At 41.6% G+C, this 14,230-nt stretch overlaps 2 protein-coding genes and 1 pseudogene across 3 annotated transcripts; 1 reads left to right on the forward strand and 2 right to left on the reverse strand.

Annotated features, from left to right (window-relative positions):
• Positions 1 to 3,164: 3,164 nt before the first annotated feature.
• Positions 3,165 to 3,890, reverse strand: LOC113359061. The gene has a single exon (XM_026602756.1). It carries the CDS (start codon positions 3,888 to 3,890, stop codon positions 3,165 to 3,167), a length of 726 nt encoding a protein of 241 aa, XP_026458541.1.
• Positions 3,891 to 8,356: 4,466 nt separating this feature from the next.
• LOC113359062 lies at positions 8,357 to 9,890 on the forward strand (annotated as a pseudogene).
• A 738-nt stretch (positions 9,891 to 10,628) lies between these two features.
• LOC113360962 lies at positions 10,629 to 13,909 on the reverse strand. 2 transcript variants are annotated; one of them, XM_026604373.1, is made up of 5 exons: positions 13,717 to 13,909; positions 13,471 to 13,572; positions 12,344 to 12,431; positions 12,048 to 12,236; positions 10,629 to 10,989 (listed from the first exon to the last, which is right to left on the reverse strand). In XM_026604373.1, exons 2-5 carry the CDS (start codon positions 13,511 to 13,513, stop codon positions 10,977 to 10,979), a joined length of 333 nt encoding a protein of 110 aa, XP_026460158.1. In that variant the 5' UTR covers positions 13,514 to 13,572; positions 13,717 to 13,909; the 3' UTR covers positions 10,629 to 10,976. The 2 variants fall into 2 exon arrangements, with proteins under 2 accessions (XP_026460158.1, XP_026460157.1); XM_026604372.1 differs by lacking the exon at positions 13,717 to 13,909 and having other exon boundaries at positions 13,471 to 13,710.
• Between the last annotated feature and the right edge of the window lie 321 nt (positions 13,910 to 14,230).

Here is a 14,230-nt window from a genome sequence, read left to right on the forward strand (position 1 = left end):
TCCAGCCTTTTCTTGAGATTGTCCATAATAACGCGATTGGTCGCTTCTGCCTGCCCGTTGCTCTGAGAATATTAAGGAGATGAGAAATTGTGGCGAATATTCAGGTTCTCTCAAAAGTCTTTGATCACTCCAGAATTTAACTGTTTTCCATTGTCTGATACTATCGCGTCTGGGATTCCAAATCTGCAGACGATATTCTCCCATATGAACCTTTTCACATCATGTCTGGTACACATGTACCAGTGCCACTGCTTCGACCCACTTGGTGAAATAATCAGTAGCGTCTAGTAAGAATTTAACGCCTCCAGGAGCTTTGGGAAGTGGTCAGACGACGTCTAGTCCCACATAGAGAATGGTCAGGGACTAAAAACTGGATGCCGTTCGTTGGCGGGCCTTTTAGGGATTGGAGCGTGCTCCTAGCATGGTACACATTTTTGCACGTATTCTTTAGAACTTTTATGCATGTATGGCCAGAAGTATCCCTAGGTAAGTATCCTGTGCGCGAGACTGCGCCCTCCAGAATGATTGCCACATATTCCTTCATGAGCCTCCGCCAATATCTGTTATCCTTCTTCGGCCGATACGCACCGAAAAAATGGTTCCAAAGCTATAGGTTTGCGGTACAACTCACCCTCGATCTTTGAATATCTCCAAGAATTCTTCTTCACTTTTGAAGCGAGATGCTCATCTTATGGTAGTTCACTGGTTGTCAAATACCGAACATAAGGTTGACGCCAGTCTGAAGTGCTTTTAGCAGGACTGCCTGAATCATCTATCACTGGGCTGTCAACATCCATATTGCTGTCAACGTTCTCGGTATCTCCCTGTGCTGATGTAGTTGCCCTCTCGCCCCCACTAGCGTGTTCGAGAGCCAGAACAAGGTGGATGTCGGAGATGCTAGGTAACTCTTGGAAATCTACCACAACGAAACGGGTGGTATCAGTTTCGGCTGTGGAAGAAAGATATGCTAAAGCATCTGCGTGCCTGTTTTCCAATCACGGTCGCTGCCCAATAGAGAATTGGTCAAACTCATTTGCCAACTCTCTCATATGATCCAAATACAAGGCCATCCTCTCTTCCTTGGCTTTTTAGTTCCCCATAAACTTGCTGACTACTAGCATGGAATCAGTCACCAGCTTCACGTTCTTCGCATCTAACTGTTTGACAGCCTTTAAACCGATAATTGCAGCTTCATTATTTGATGCTTGAAAACCAAGCCTGGTCGCTTTCTCGATCCTCGAACCTTCTTGAGTAAGGATGACAATCCAACTCCAGCTCCACCAACGTTTGATGACCCATCAGTAAATACGGTCCATAAAGGTTCAGGTGTATCGACCTCCATTACGGAATCACCCCTAGTCTGATCGGTGGCTAGCTCTATTGGTTTGAACAACTTCTCTTCTTCTTCGGTAATTGTTTGTATGTCGTCCACATGAAAATCTGCTAGCAGTGCATCCAGGGCGTGTCCCTTCTCCGCAGTTCTGTTCTCGTACTTGATTTCACACGCCCCCATAAAATTTGACCATATGGCTAGTCGGCTGGAATCATCAGCACGTTCCAGGATTCTCTTCAGCGGGTATTCCGAGTAGATTATGATCTGCCTTCCTTGGAAATAAGGCTTGAGGCAACGAGATGCGTGCAACAGTGCAAGTGCTATCTTCTCAATTTTTTTGTACCGTGTTTCCGCCCCCGTCAAAGATTTGCTGACGAAGTAAACAGGATTTTCATGTGGATCCGTAACAAACATCACTGCACTTACAGCGTTCTCCGTTGTAGCCAAATAAATTCCGATCGATTGTCCAGTTTTTGGACTCACCAAAACTGGAGGAGTTGACAGATACTGCTTGATCTCATTGAAAGCCTTCTCGCACTCATCTGTCCAACCAAAATTCACTGCTTTCTTCAAAATATCAAAGAATGGTTTGAATCGATCCGACGAGCGTGAAATGAAAAAATTTAAAGTTGCTAATCGACCTGCTAGCTTCTGGACATCCTTCTTCGTTCTTTGGGATGGAATCTCTGTGATGGATCTGATTTGATCCGGATTCGCCTCAATTCCTCTGCGCGTCATCAAGTATCCAAGGAACTTTCCCGAGGATAGCCTGAACGAACATTTCGCTGGATTAAGCTTCATTCGATATTGCCTCAGGATATCAAATGTCTTCTGCAGGTCGAGAAAATGCGACTCCTTTTTCTCAGATTTCACCACCATATCATCGATGTATACTTCCATCGTCTTCCCAATCAGATCCTTGAACATATTGTCCACCAAATGCTGGTAGGTCGCACCTGCGTTCTTTAGCCCGAACGACATTACAGTGTAGCAGTAAACTCCTCTATCAGTTACAAACGCAATATGCTCTTGATCCTCCTCGAACAAAGGTATTCGGTTATACTCCGAAAAACCGTCCATGAATGACAGTCTCCCGTATCCTGAGGTTGCATCCACCAAATATTTTATCCGCGGTAGCGGGTATGGATCACTCGGACATGCTTTATTCAAATCAGTAAAATCGATACAGACACGAATTTTACCATTTTTATTTGGAACGGGTACGACATTGGACAGCCAGTGAGGATACTGCACTGGTCGAATAAAGCCCGCTTCTAACAGCTTTTCAACTTCAGCAGTAACTCCATCTTTTTTGCTTTGCGCCATATTCCTGATTTTCTGACGAACTGGATGGAACTTCTCATCGATATTTATCATGTGGCAGGCTATATTCGGATCTATTCCGGGCATCTCAGCAAAACTCCATGCGAAAACGTCGGCATTTTCCCTTAGCAATGTAATCAGACCATCACGTTCATGTGCAGGCAGGTATGCTCATACGAACGTTGTTTTGTGTTCCTTATTTCCAATCTGGACCTCGATCAGTTTCTCTACTGTTGGGGGTTCAGCTGCGTCCTCTCCCATATAATTCTGGGGGAGAGGGTTCTGTAATTGCTATTTTTGCTCGACTCGCATGATTTGGTTCCCGCTAACTTCTGACTTCTTGTACTCATCCATGACACTTTCGTGACACTTGTGTGCGGCCATATGGTCGCTTCTAACTTTCACGACTCTTACATGGGTAATAAACTTCAAACATTGATGATATGAGGATGTGACTGCACCGATATCATGCAGCCAGTCTCGTCCCACGATCGCATTGTAGGGAGCTCTACAGTAAATTGCCTAGAACGGACTTTTCAGCCACTGTTATAGGTATCTTCACTTTTCTTATCGCCTTCGTAACTTCGCCACTGAAACCGATAATTGGATTTTCATCCTCTTCGATCAAGTCGTGTGGGAGATTCATAGAGGAATAAGCTCCTGAAAACAGCATGCTCACTGAGCTTCCTGTATCCACTAGAATCAGGTGAACACGAAACATGCCAATCCAAGCAGTTATAACGATAACATCATTGTGGGGAGCATATACACCTATCATGTCTGCTGGAGAGAACTCGATCTTTGTGTATCCAAGCTCCCGAGTTTCTTCTCCATTTCCACTGACAAAATTGATATGATTTGTCAAGTACCATTCTTTTAACTGTCTGAGTTTTCTCCTGGTTTCATCTTCCGACGCCTTCCTGGTCATTGAATGGATTCTGGCGTGACTGACGTTAATCACATGTGTGTTAATCACATGTGTTGCGCCAAACTGTCCAGAACCTTTCCCGAAATCCTTTTTCACGTACTCTTGCAGCTTTCCAACGTCAATCATTCGCTGGACCACGATCTGTAAAGCACGACAATTCTCTGTCTTGTGACCATGGTCTTTATGGAACTTGCAGTATTTGCTCCTATCACGTGTCTCTGCTGGAAAATGACGAGGGGGGCTCAAATCCTTGCTGATTTTCTCGTACAACTCTGAAAGATGTATGTTCAACAGTGTCAGTTTCATATCATGGTATTTCAGATATCCAGTTCCATTCGTTCTCCTTGGTTCTTCTCTCGGACTTCATCTCGATCGTTGTGTTGTCCGCTCGAAAGGTTCTTTGACTTGTCTTTCTTACTATCGTTTGGATGATTGGATGATCTGTTGACATCTCTCGAGCTTTGGAGTCATCCTCTACCCGAGCGTATTCTTCTGCTCGATCGTACATCTCTTCTAAAGTATTTGCTGGTCTCTTGACCAAAGAACCGTACACACCCCTTTGATCATACTGGTATGCCTGTTTGTAAGCCGCAATGACGAATTTATCGTTCGAACCATACACATCGGCCACCTCCTGCTTGAAGCGTCGAGTAAATTGTCTGATGTTTTCCTCCTTCCGAATTTCCAGAAGGAACAATGTGTGGCATCCCTTTCGATCACGTTTGTTTTACTTGTAGTGAGCACAGAATTCGTCAACTAGCCTATGGTAAGTCCCGATCGACTGTGCCGGTAGCTGATTGAACCACGTTATTGCTCCACCAGTCAGTGACTGTGGAAACATCTTGCACATCAACTCATCGCTGAGCTGCCACAGAGTCATGGCAGTTTCATAGTGTAAAACATGCTGATCTGGATCGTCTATTTTCTCGTCGAATTCTGGCAGCTTGGGAACCTGAAAATTCTTTGGCGGCCGGAATTCTATGATATTCAGTTTGAAAGGGCTCCTGCAGATCGATGCAAACGGTCTATCTTTTCTTCTCTAGACTGTTTTTTTACATTACTTTCTCGATCATCTCGAAAAGGCGAGCCTCTGATATTCAGCTGGCCAGGTCCTTACTCGCCGAGGTCGTACAGTCCTTCGCTTAGGCAGATCTCCATTGACCAATAAATTTTTCACTGGTGGATCAAGATTGATCACTTTTCTATTTCGGTTTGCAGCTTGCGGGCTAACTCGTTTTCCAAGACGTTGCCATACAGACCTACCCCTCTGGTTGTTCAGATTACCAGACTTAGGTCGAGGCTGGTTTTCAGGTTCTAACCTCAGGAGAGCGTTCTCCTTCTCCAGCTCATTCAACCGATTGAGTAACAGTTCTTCCTATGTACTAAGGGTCGCGGTGCGTCCATCTCGCATGTCATGTTGATCGCCATTCCTCCTTGATGGCACGATCTCTGTTTCCTCGAACTTGTGGGTTTTCCCCATCCACATCCATCGCTTCGTCTTCAATCACCAGTTGTTTTTCTCTTATCCGATTCTGATCTGGATTTCTGTCACGGAAACGATCTCGATCTCGTCCATGATCCAGGGATCTGTTACGAGCACGATCTCGATCTAAGGCTCTGTCATGAGCACGATTTTGACCCTGCCTGTTTCCAGTGGGTACTGCTGGAGCTGATTGAACTTCAATTTCGTGATATTCAGCTTCACTTCTCGTGCTATGTTGGGAATCGCTAGCAGAATCATCTCTTCGTGCAGTTTGTATGATTACTGCCATAACTCGATCTGGTAAAACACGATTGTCTTTTCTCGAAAACCTTCGTCGGCGCCAATGTTTGTATGGTAAAATTACTTCTACCCCAAACACGAATCTGTTGGTGATTTTTGCTGAGAATCGAATCGCTGCTTTAATCTCCAATTGGATTGAGTAATAGGGGGGGGTGTACCTGCAAAAAACCCTCCGATGCTAAAGTCAGTATAATGATTTTTCACAAGAGTTTTAGTGAGTCAGATTGCATACCTTTTAGGGTTATTCAGCCCTGTATTTATATGGTACGAATTAGACCCTCAATCCCAAATTCGAAATAAATATAATTGCCTTAATTCCCTTGCATGCCTCCCTGCATTGATATTTTGCATGACTGCATGACTCTGGCACAACTGGCCCTTGCAGGCCTCCAGTCATGAATATCATTGACCGGCCCCTAAATGCCTCATGCAATAGCTGGCTAGTATTGATGACTGCATGGTTCTGGAATTGCTGTCCCTTGCATGCATCCTGGAATGTTCCAGAAATCTCATCTAGGGTTATGAAATTAGCCAAGCCAAAATGATGCAAAAGATTGACCCAAATTAGCTTACATGCCAAGACCATGAGAGAAGTGGTCCAAGCCCACAGAGGGGCATAAATATCCGCAAGGCGAAAGGTATGGGGCGTGAACATCCGGGGCTACTGAGCTAAGTTGCTTCACAGTACGTTGAATCGGGAGTACGGAAATAAGTTACACCACGATGCACTAAATCGGGACCATGGTATTAAGATGCATCTGCCACACCGAATCGGGATCATGCTATTAAGTTACTCCGCGCCACTCCGAAACAGGACTATGGTCTTAAATTGCTTCGTGCTATACCGAATAGGGAACCACCATAATATGTTGCATGCGCCACACTGAATCAGGAAGAACTGGCCGGTCGTTACTACCGCCGCTGCCGCCACTGAACGCCGTCGTCGGCTTGGACGCCGGATTCTGCTGCTGCAACCTGCCGGAGAAGATGACCTGTCGTTGACGGAGAAGATGACCGTCGCAGGCAGTCGCCGACGATCTGCTGCTGAACCGGAACCGAAGGAGATGAAGATTCTGTCGATGACGTCATGCCGTCGTCATCGGCTGATGCAGTTGACGGCGTCAACTAACGACATTAGAGATAACGATATCTGCTTAACCTTAACGGAATCTTCTGACGGTAACGGTATATTCTAACAGAATCGGTATCTGATGATGTCATCGAGCAGAACTTGCTGACTCGGCATTTGTACTGACATGGCATGTTGATGTGGCACCTCTCAGCTGACGGGCTGGCAATGCTGACGTGTCACGTTCTGGTTCGCCGATTTGATGACGTGGCATTAGCGCTGACCTGTCACCTATTGGTTGGCCATTGTTACTGATGTGGCAGAGGTGATTTGGTCCCTCCTTGTCTTGACTTGGATCATTGCACATGGGCTTCTATGTACAAATCTTATGAGGCCTAGGCAGGTATTTTGTTTATTTTGTTGCACAAGGGCTTGCACATAGAGTGCCTTTAGGGCCAATGAACCACACTTAGCTAATAGGAGGAGCTATGTAGGCCTAAGTTAGCCCATTTTTGGTGTAGAATATTTAGTGTACAAACAAGTAACTATGTCATCGGTCAGTAATTTGAAAGAGTTATTGGTATTCAACTTGAAAGAAGATTCATTGTTCCTACAAGAATCGGTGTTTGGAACTGAATCACACTGAGTTTCTACGAGCACATGATTGATAAGTTTTCGACGAGTACAACCAGATTCGTACCTTTTCTGGAAGCTTATTTCCATGAGCTTTACTCGGAAAGAAATTTGACTTCGTCTACAAATACGGCAACAAAAAGTCGGGAATTGATAACTATGGTTTAGATAGTAATACCAAATGTTAGATATTCGTGCCGCTAGATCAATTATGATCTAGCACTGCTAGAGCTACTTTGCATTGATTATATGTTGGTGAGTTTATCCACCATACCAGACTTCTCAGCTAAGTCGTTGAAGGATGTCAAAAACTTTAATTTTCTATGCACTCAAGGATCATCGCCCTGCACACACCGCTACAGTGATTTTCTGTTAATTAATTACGAGTATTATAATCATATACCCCCACTATCCAACCACTTGTATAAACCGAATCTTCAAAAACTAATGAGCCCGATCTTGTACGTTTGCTTCCGGTCCCCAGAGTTAAAACGGAACTGCGTCTTCCTCGTATCTTAAACTCGACAATGATTTTTAACCTCTTTCTTGTCCTTGTTCCTTCCCCTTCTTATCCCATTTTCCCTGAAAAACTATGCATCTCCGATATCATACGCTTTCGGATCGTCCTCACCGTTTTGTTTAAAAATGAAAGGTCATACACATTTTCTCTAAATATGTTTCTAAATAACTAATTTTGTGATTAACAATTTTATTTTTTATTTTCAGTAACAGTGTCTTTCCGGTTTGCCCCTAACAAATTGTCCGTGCGACTGGTTTGCCAAAAAAAAGAAAAAATAAAACTGCCAAGACTTGATGAAATTAATATGGTTGCAGACATTAGGTATGAGCAGCTAGAAACAAGGATAAGCTTTTATGTCGCACCATTATTATTTGCATAATAATGATTCAACTTGCATGGAATGTAGCTGTTGTGTTCTGCCCGGTTTCAGCAGATAAAAAGGAATATTTCAGTGATAGGAGCCCGGCCACACGTCTCATAAATGTAGCTAAAAGAAAGACATTTATTTGGTGGCGCAGTGCCACTTATGGAGCAAAGCAACACCATCAACATTGATCCGTCTGGATCTTTTCTGTATTTTCCAGCATATATGTAACCATTTTTATTCTTGATGATTAAAGAAAAATATCAACTGGGATTAGGTAGCACATTTACTACTCCTCCAGACAGACCCTCCATACTACTTGTCTATAAAAGCACAGCCATGTCTACGTTTCAGTCACCACACACTGAACCTTAATCTTCTGGTTCATACACATACATTTCCGATGTCTCTCTCATTGTTAGCAACCACGACAATCTCCTCTCCCACCACTTCTAGCAACCCTCTGAGAAACTCAAGGTCGAACACCCGCCGGTTCGTTAATCTTCCGAACTGTGCACCCTACACTATAGGTTGTGAACTCAACCAGCAAAATAAACAAGATCCCACTAATGGCATTGATAGGTGAAATGTGCTACTACGGTTGGGAGGTATATACGGAACCACTGCTGCTATTGCCACCAATAATAATGCGGTTGGTGCTCCTTTAGTACCCCCAGACTTGGCAAAATGTCATCTTGCAACTGATACTTCGGCCGATCCAGCCAACCAGAAAATTGGCTGTTGTCCACCTTATAGCACAGCCCAAATCGTGGACTTCAAACCACCGTCATCTGAAGAGCCCTTACGAGTCCGGAAAGCAGCACACAAATACAATGCTGATGATATCGAGAAATTTGAAGCGGCCATTGCTAAGTTGAAAGCCTTAACAGATGATGATCCGTGGAGTTACAAGCAACAAGCTACCATCCATTGCACTTACTACAATGGTGCTTTTGATCAGCTGAACAGTAATACCATACTTCAAATTCATGGAAGTTGGTTTTTCCTTCCATGGCACCGTTACTACCTCTACTTTTGGGAGAGAATTCTCGGAAAACTTATCGGTGACGATACTTTTGCAATTCCTTTCTGGAACTGGGATACTCCAAAAGGAATGTACATGCCGCCGATGTACTTATAGTAAACTCCGTGGACAGAAAGTTGAATTCAGACCCAGATTGGCTTGAATCTTCTTTCATCTTCTATGATGAGAATCGCCAAGTTGTGAACGTTAAGGTGAAGGATTGACTTACACCAGAAAGCCTGAGATATTCGTACAGTCCGGAACCACTTGCATGGACAACCATTAGCCGGAAATACAAGAAACTGACTGCCGCAGCAAAGAAGAGGAGTGAAGGAGCCTCCCTGAAACTCTCCCCGGTTTCCGAGTTTGGATCTCAACCAAAATCGCTGACAGAAACAGTCTGAGTCTTAGTAAAGAGGCCAAAGACATCAAGAAGCAGAGATGAGAAAGGAGATGCAGTTGAAGTTTTAGTTATAGAAGGAATTGACGCTCCACATGGATCACCGGCAAGGTTTGATATTTATGTGGCGAAACCAATCGAAGGATTAGTCGGCCCCCATAACGGAGAATTGGCCGGAAGTTTTGTGAAAGTTCCTCATGCTCAGCACGCATCATCAAACAATAGTAATGCTGGCGACTCGAGTTTGGAACTGGGAATTAGCACTTTACTGGAAGAGATTGAAGCTGAAGGTTCTGAAAAATTGGTTGCGAGTTTGGTCCCTCGAAACGGTGAGGTTGTTGTTGGTGGAGTTCGCGTTGAATTGTTCAATGTGGATGATGATGATGAAGATTTTTAATTATTCCTGCAATCGGTCGACTAGTACGTAGTAGTAGTCGATAATTAATAAGAGAAAGAAGCTACAGTGTGTAAGTGTTACAAGGGTGATCCTAATCCTCTCCAATATTATGTCATTGTTTAGAGGTACTGTATTTAAGTTTGGAAATGTAATAAATTTCATTTTCGACATAATGGCATTCTTGTTTTTTTTTTTGGGCGGCGAAGGGCAAAATTAAATTAAAACTGAGTCTCTCCAAAGAAGTGGGAAACAGAAACAAAAGTGAGCTAACAAGGCTAGCCCATACCAATAACAGTGTTTCAATTACACTAGATTTTGTGCCTATGCTACGCACCGGGCAGACTCGAAACCATCCTATGCACCGTGCTTAGGATTCTTTTGATTTGGTGTGGCTCGGCTTCGCCTCGCCCCGTCCTGATGCATGCTTGGCTCAGCCAAGCCCCGTCTTGATGCATGCTTGGCTTAGCGGACCCGAAAACCATCCTCATTTTCATTTGGTGCCGTGGGGTGTCGTGCCGCCTTGATACTTAGGATTTTTGATTTGGTGTGGTTCGGCTTCACCTCGCCCCGATTCATGCTTAGGAATTTTAATTTGGTGTGGCTAGAATTCGCCTCACACACGCATTGATCTAAGCATAAGCTATGTCTATTATGAATCTAGTGGTCATGTAATACAATCATTTATTGAGAACTTATTCTCGGGGAAATCCACAATTAGGTTTTTCATACTAAAATGTTACTCCTAGAATATCTGACCAAAATATAGGGGAAATTTGTAGTATCAGCATCAAATCCAACTTTACTATATTTTAAAGAAAAAATTGTTTGGAAACTTGGAATTGAACATTTCAAAATTCAATTTAGATTTCACATGTCCAATTAATTTAAAAGGATGTTGAGAATGAGGATCCAAAGAGATTGTCATAGTGCTACAATTACACATTTTTTGAGCATGAGGATCCAAGGCTTAAAAACAACTGATCCTTTTAAAAAAAATACTATTACAAAAATCAAAAAATTAGACGACGTAGCTCTTGGAAATGCTGGTCTCATATCTTTTTAGAGTGTCAAGTTTTGCTAGTCGGACGCGTTACTGCAGATCCGCAACTCATTCCTAATATTCTGTTTATTCTTCCTTCATTAGCTTCGATGGATGTCATATCTTCTATCCTAACTTGATACCAAATCCTTGCAAATGTTTTTTATAAGACATCACTGGAAAATCCAACCATATAAAATGATTAGCATTGGCACTGTCATCAAATACAATTCAAATGCATACATGAAATGGTCCAAACCAATTTAAAATTGTGTATTCTAAGAACTTCATTAGATATAATGGACGTCGGGAGAGTTATGACCATAGTGGCAATTACCTATATATCAGCTGAAAGACACCAAATAGACTATATGAAAAACCTTGTACGATGGGAAAGACGGCAATTAAGTGGTTATAACTTGTAAGGTTACCGTGTTTATTATGTTCATTATGGTTGCGAAGATAAATACCGTCTACAGATATTGTGTTAAACTTGTAACCTCTGGATGCGCTAGCTAGGCTGCTAGCCGTTCCATTGTTACAGGATGTCGGTACATATAGGTTGCTAAAGCACACTTGACTGCCCCGCAAGAGCCATGTTTCATGCATATGCTTTCTGATAGGTAGGGGGTTCCCAGTTGACCCGGACTATCTCACACTCATGGCAACACGAATTAACATGCTAGTATTAGATCAGAAGAAACAATCTAACATAAATTGCAGTCCAGTGCTTAGAAAATAACTTGCATTCAAGACCTTTTATGAGATTGTTAGCAGGTTGCATCCCGTAAACAATAAAAAATAATTGGTATTCTAGCCCAACTAAATTAGCTGATTGTGTATGGAGGCTCGTCAGTGAGCATCAAGAGAACAACTGCAACAAAGACTACAACTTTATTTCATGAAGATATAACTAAAGTAAGTTCTGAAACCCAAATCCTACACATTATTGTTCAGTGCACCCGAATCAACTCGTGAAATCGCAACCATGCATACTCAATGGCACCATATCATTACCATACATCTATTGAGTGCTAGAATACCTATTTATTTGTTCTAGACATATTTATTAAATAAAGGGGTTTTTTTATCTATAGAATACCTATTACACCACCCATTTCACAAATTAGGCTGAGCATAAATATAGGAATGCCATTCAGTTTATAAACCTATGTTAAACAAACTTACAAATATGTAATTGTCTACATAGATTTTCAGAAAAATGACTACTTACTGCGGAAGGAGGAGAGGTACCATCTTCGGAAGATTTGAGAGCACAGTATTGCCATTTTCATCTTCAACGATCAAAACATCTTCAGGATTGGCCGAACAATAGATCAAAGGCAGGGTTGTATAGAGTTGACGTCGTTGTACCATTGAGATCCAAATCATCAACCATGTCGTCGCCAGAATGCATTGGCATCTGTAGAATCGGGATAATTTGAGTTATTTTTACATAAGTCTACAACATAGGAGACAAAATAAACAATAATAGATTAATAGTTAAGTCACAAATTGTAGCTAACAGACAATGTAATAGGGTATTCAACCACTTTTCCCTTAGAAACCACAGCTACAACACAATCTTCCCTGACTTTAGCTCCATCCAGCTCTCTCTCTAAAACATAAAACAAATATTCATAAGTTTAACCGATAGAAAAGAAACCAAGGGAAGCAATATGTAGGTCTTACAAATTGCGGATGTGCTTGGCATAACTCTATAAAGACCATGGATAGGAATGAAAAAACTAAATTTCTGAACTAATGATTTGTTTCCTAAAGCAAAATCCAGAGCATAACTCATAACTTTGGATAATATTTAATACGATTATGCAAAATGGTGTTAACCAACACACCTTCTTGTAAGTTGTTTAACTATCTACTTTTAAAAGAAAATATACCAAAATTAGTATTCAAATATACATAACGGCATAGCTGAACTTATTATTGAATTTCCAAAGCATAACTCAGACCTTTGGATAATATGTAATACGATTATGCAAAATGGTGTTAACCAACACACCTTCTTGTAAGTTGTTTAACTATCTACTTTTAAAAGTAAATATACCAAAATTAGTATTCAAATATACATAACGGCATAGCTGAACTTAAAAAATATATCACCTGGTGGAGAGAAAAACAGTTTCAAACCTGCACATGGAAAATCTACCGTTTGAACTAATCATAATCTAACTTGTATTTCTATCATTTTCTTACTTGACAAATATTCAAAGCACATCGACATATCACTATATCAGACACATCTACAATTACCTTTTAACAAAAATAAAATAACCAATTAACAAAGCAATTGAATGAGAAACTATGAATCTGCTGAAGCTTTCACTTGGCCATTTTTCACACTATCTAGTTTCACTTAATGCAAAAAATAGGAAACCTTATGATATTATAACAATAATACTCTGACAGGAAATTCAATAATATCACAAACCTAATAAAGTTTAAATTCTTCAATAAAATCTGTTCTTCAATTATCCAAAACACAATAATTTCATAAAAATCAAAACCCCAAACTTCAAACATGTTATAACATATAAGAACCCTGTTAAGCCAAATTAGCATATGAAGAACAGGTAAATCATTAACTTTTCTCAAAAGTAAACTGAAAATAAAATGAAACTACTGATTTATCTTACCAATCAAATAATTCTCTGTTTCTCTCTGACTACTCATAGGCATACACAGATCCAAATTCTTGAATAATCTACTTCATTACTTCAAGAAAAGTTTGTGAAACCCTACAGATCCAAATTCTTGAATAATGATTTTAGGTTGTACTGAGTTTTCAACGAAAAAGATGGAATTTCGGTGATTCACAGCCATTAAATTGAACCAAATTGGTCCTGAGCTTTAAACCCTAAAAACCAAACCTTAAACCCTACCTGCAACCTTCACCACCGCTATTAATGAAACATTCAAACCTGGTTAGGGATCTGACTGAATTCATATAGATGAAAGAATAAACATTGTTATAATTCACAATCTCAAACCGTAAAATGAAGAACCTAAAATCAACACAGGAGAATATGCTTCCCTCCAATGGCTAGATTTTGTCCCCGTGCTACGCACTGGGCGGACCCATAAACCATCCACCGTCATTTTTTCTCTCTCATCCATATTATTGGTTTCGTGTGATGTGTGATGTGGCGTGGCCTCGCCTCTTCTTTGGTGTTGGTCGGTTTCGCGCCGTCCCATCGCGGTGCATTTTAAATTTGGTGTGGCTCAGCTCCTCCTCGCCCCGTCGTTTAGGATTTTTGGTTTGGTGTGGCTCGGCTCCGCCTCTCTCCGTCGTTTAGGATTTTTGATTTGATGTAGCACGGCTTCGCCCCGCCCCATCACGGTGCATTTTCCGCCTCGCCCCGTCGTGGTGTATTTTTTATTTGGTGTGGCTCGGCT

This window comes from Papaver somniferum, chromosome 3 (assembly GCF_003573695.1).
Source record: "Papaver somniferum cultivar HN1 chromosome 3, ASM357369v1, whole genome shotgun sequence".
Lineage (NCBI taxonomy): Eukaryota > Viridiplantae > Streptophyta > Magnoliopsida > Ranunculales > Papaveraceae > Papaver > Papaver somniferum.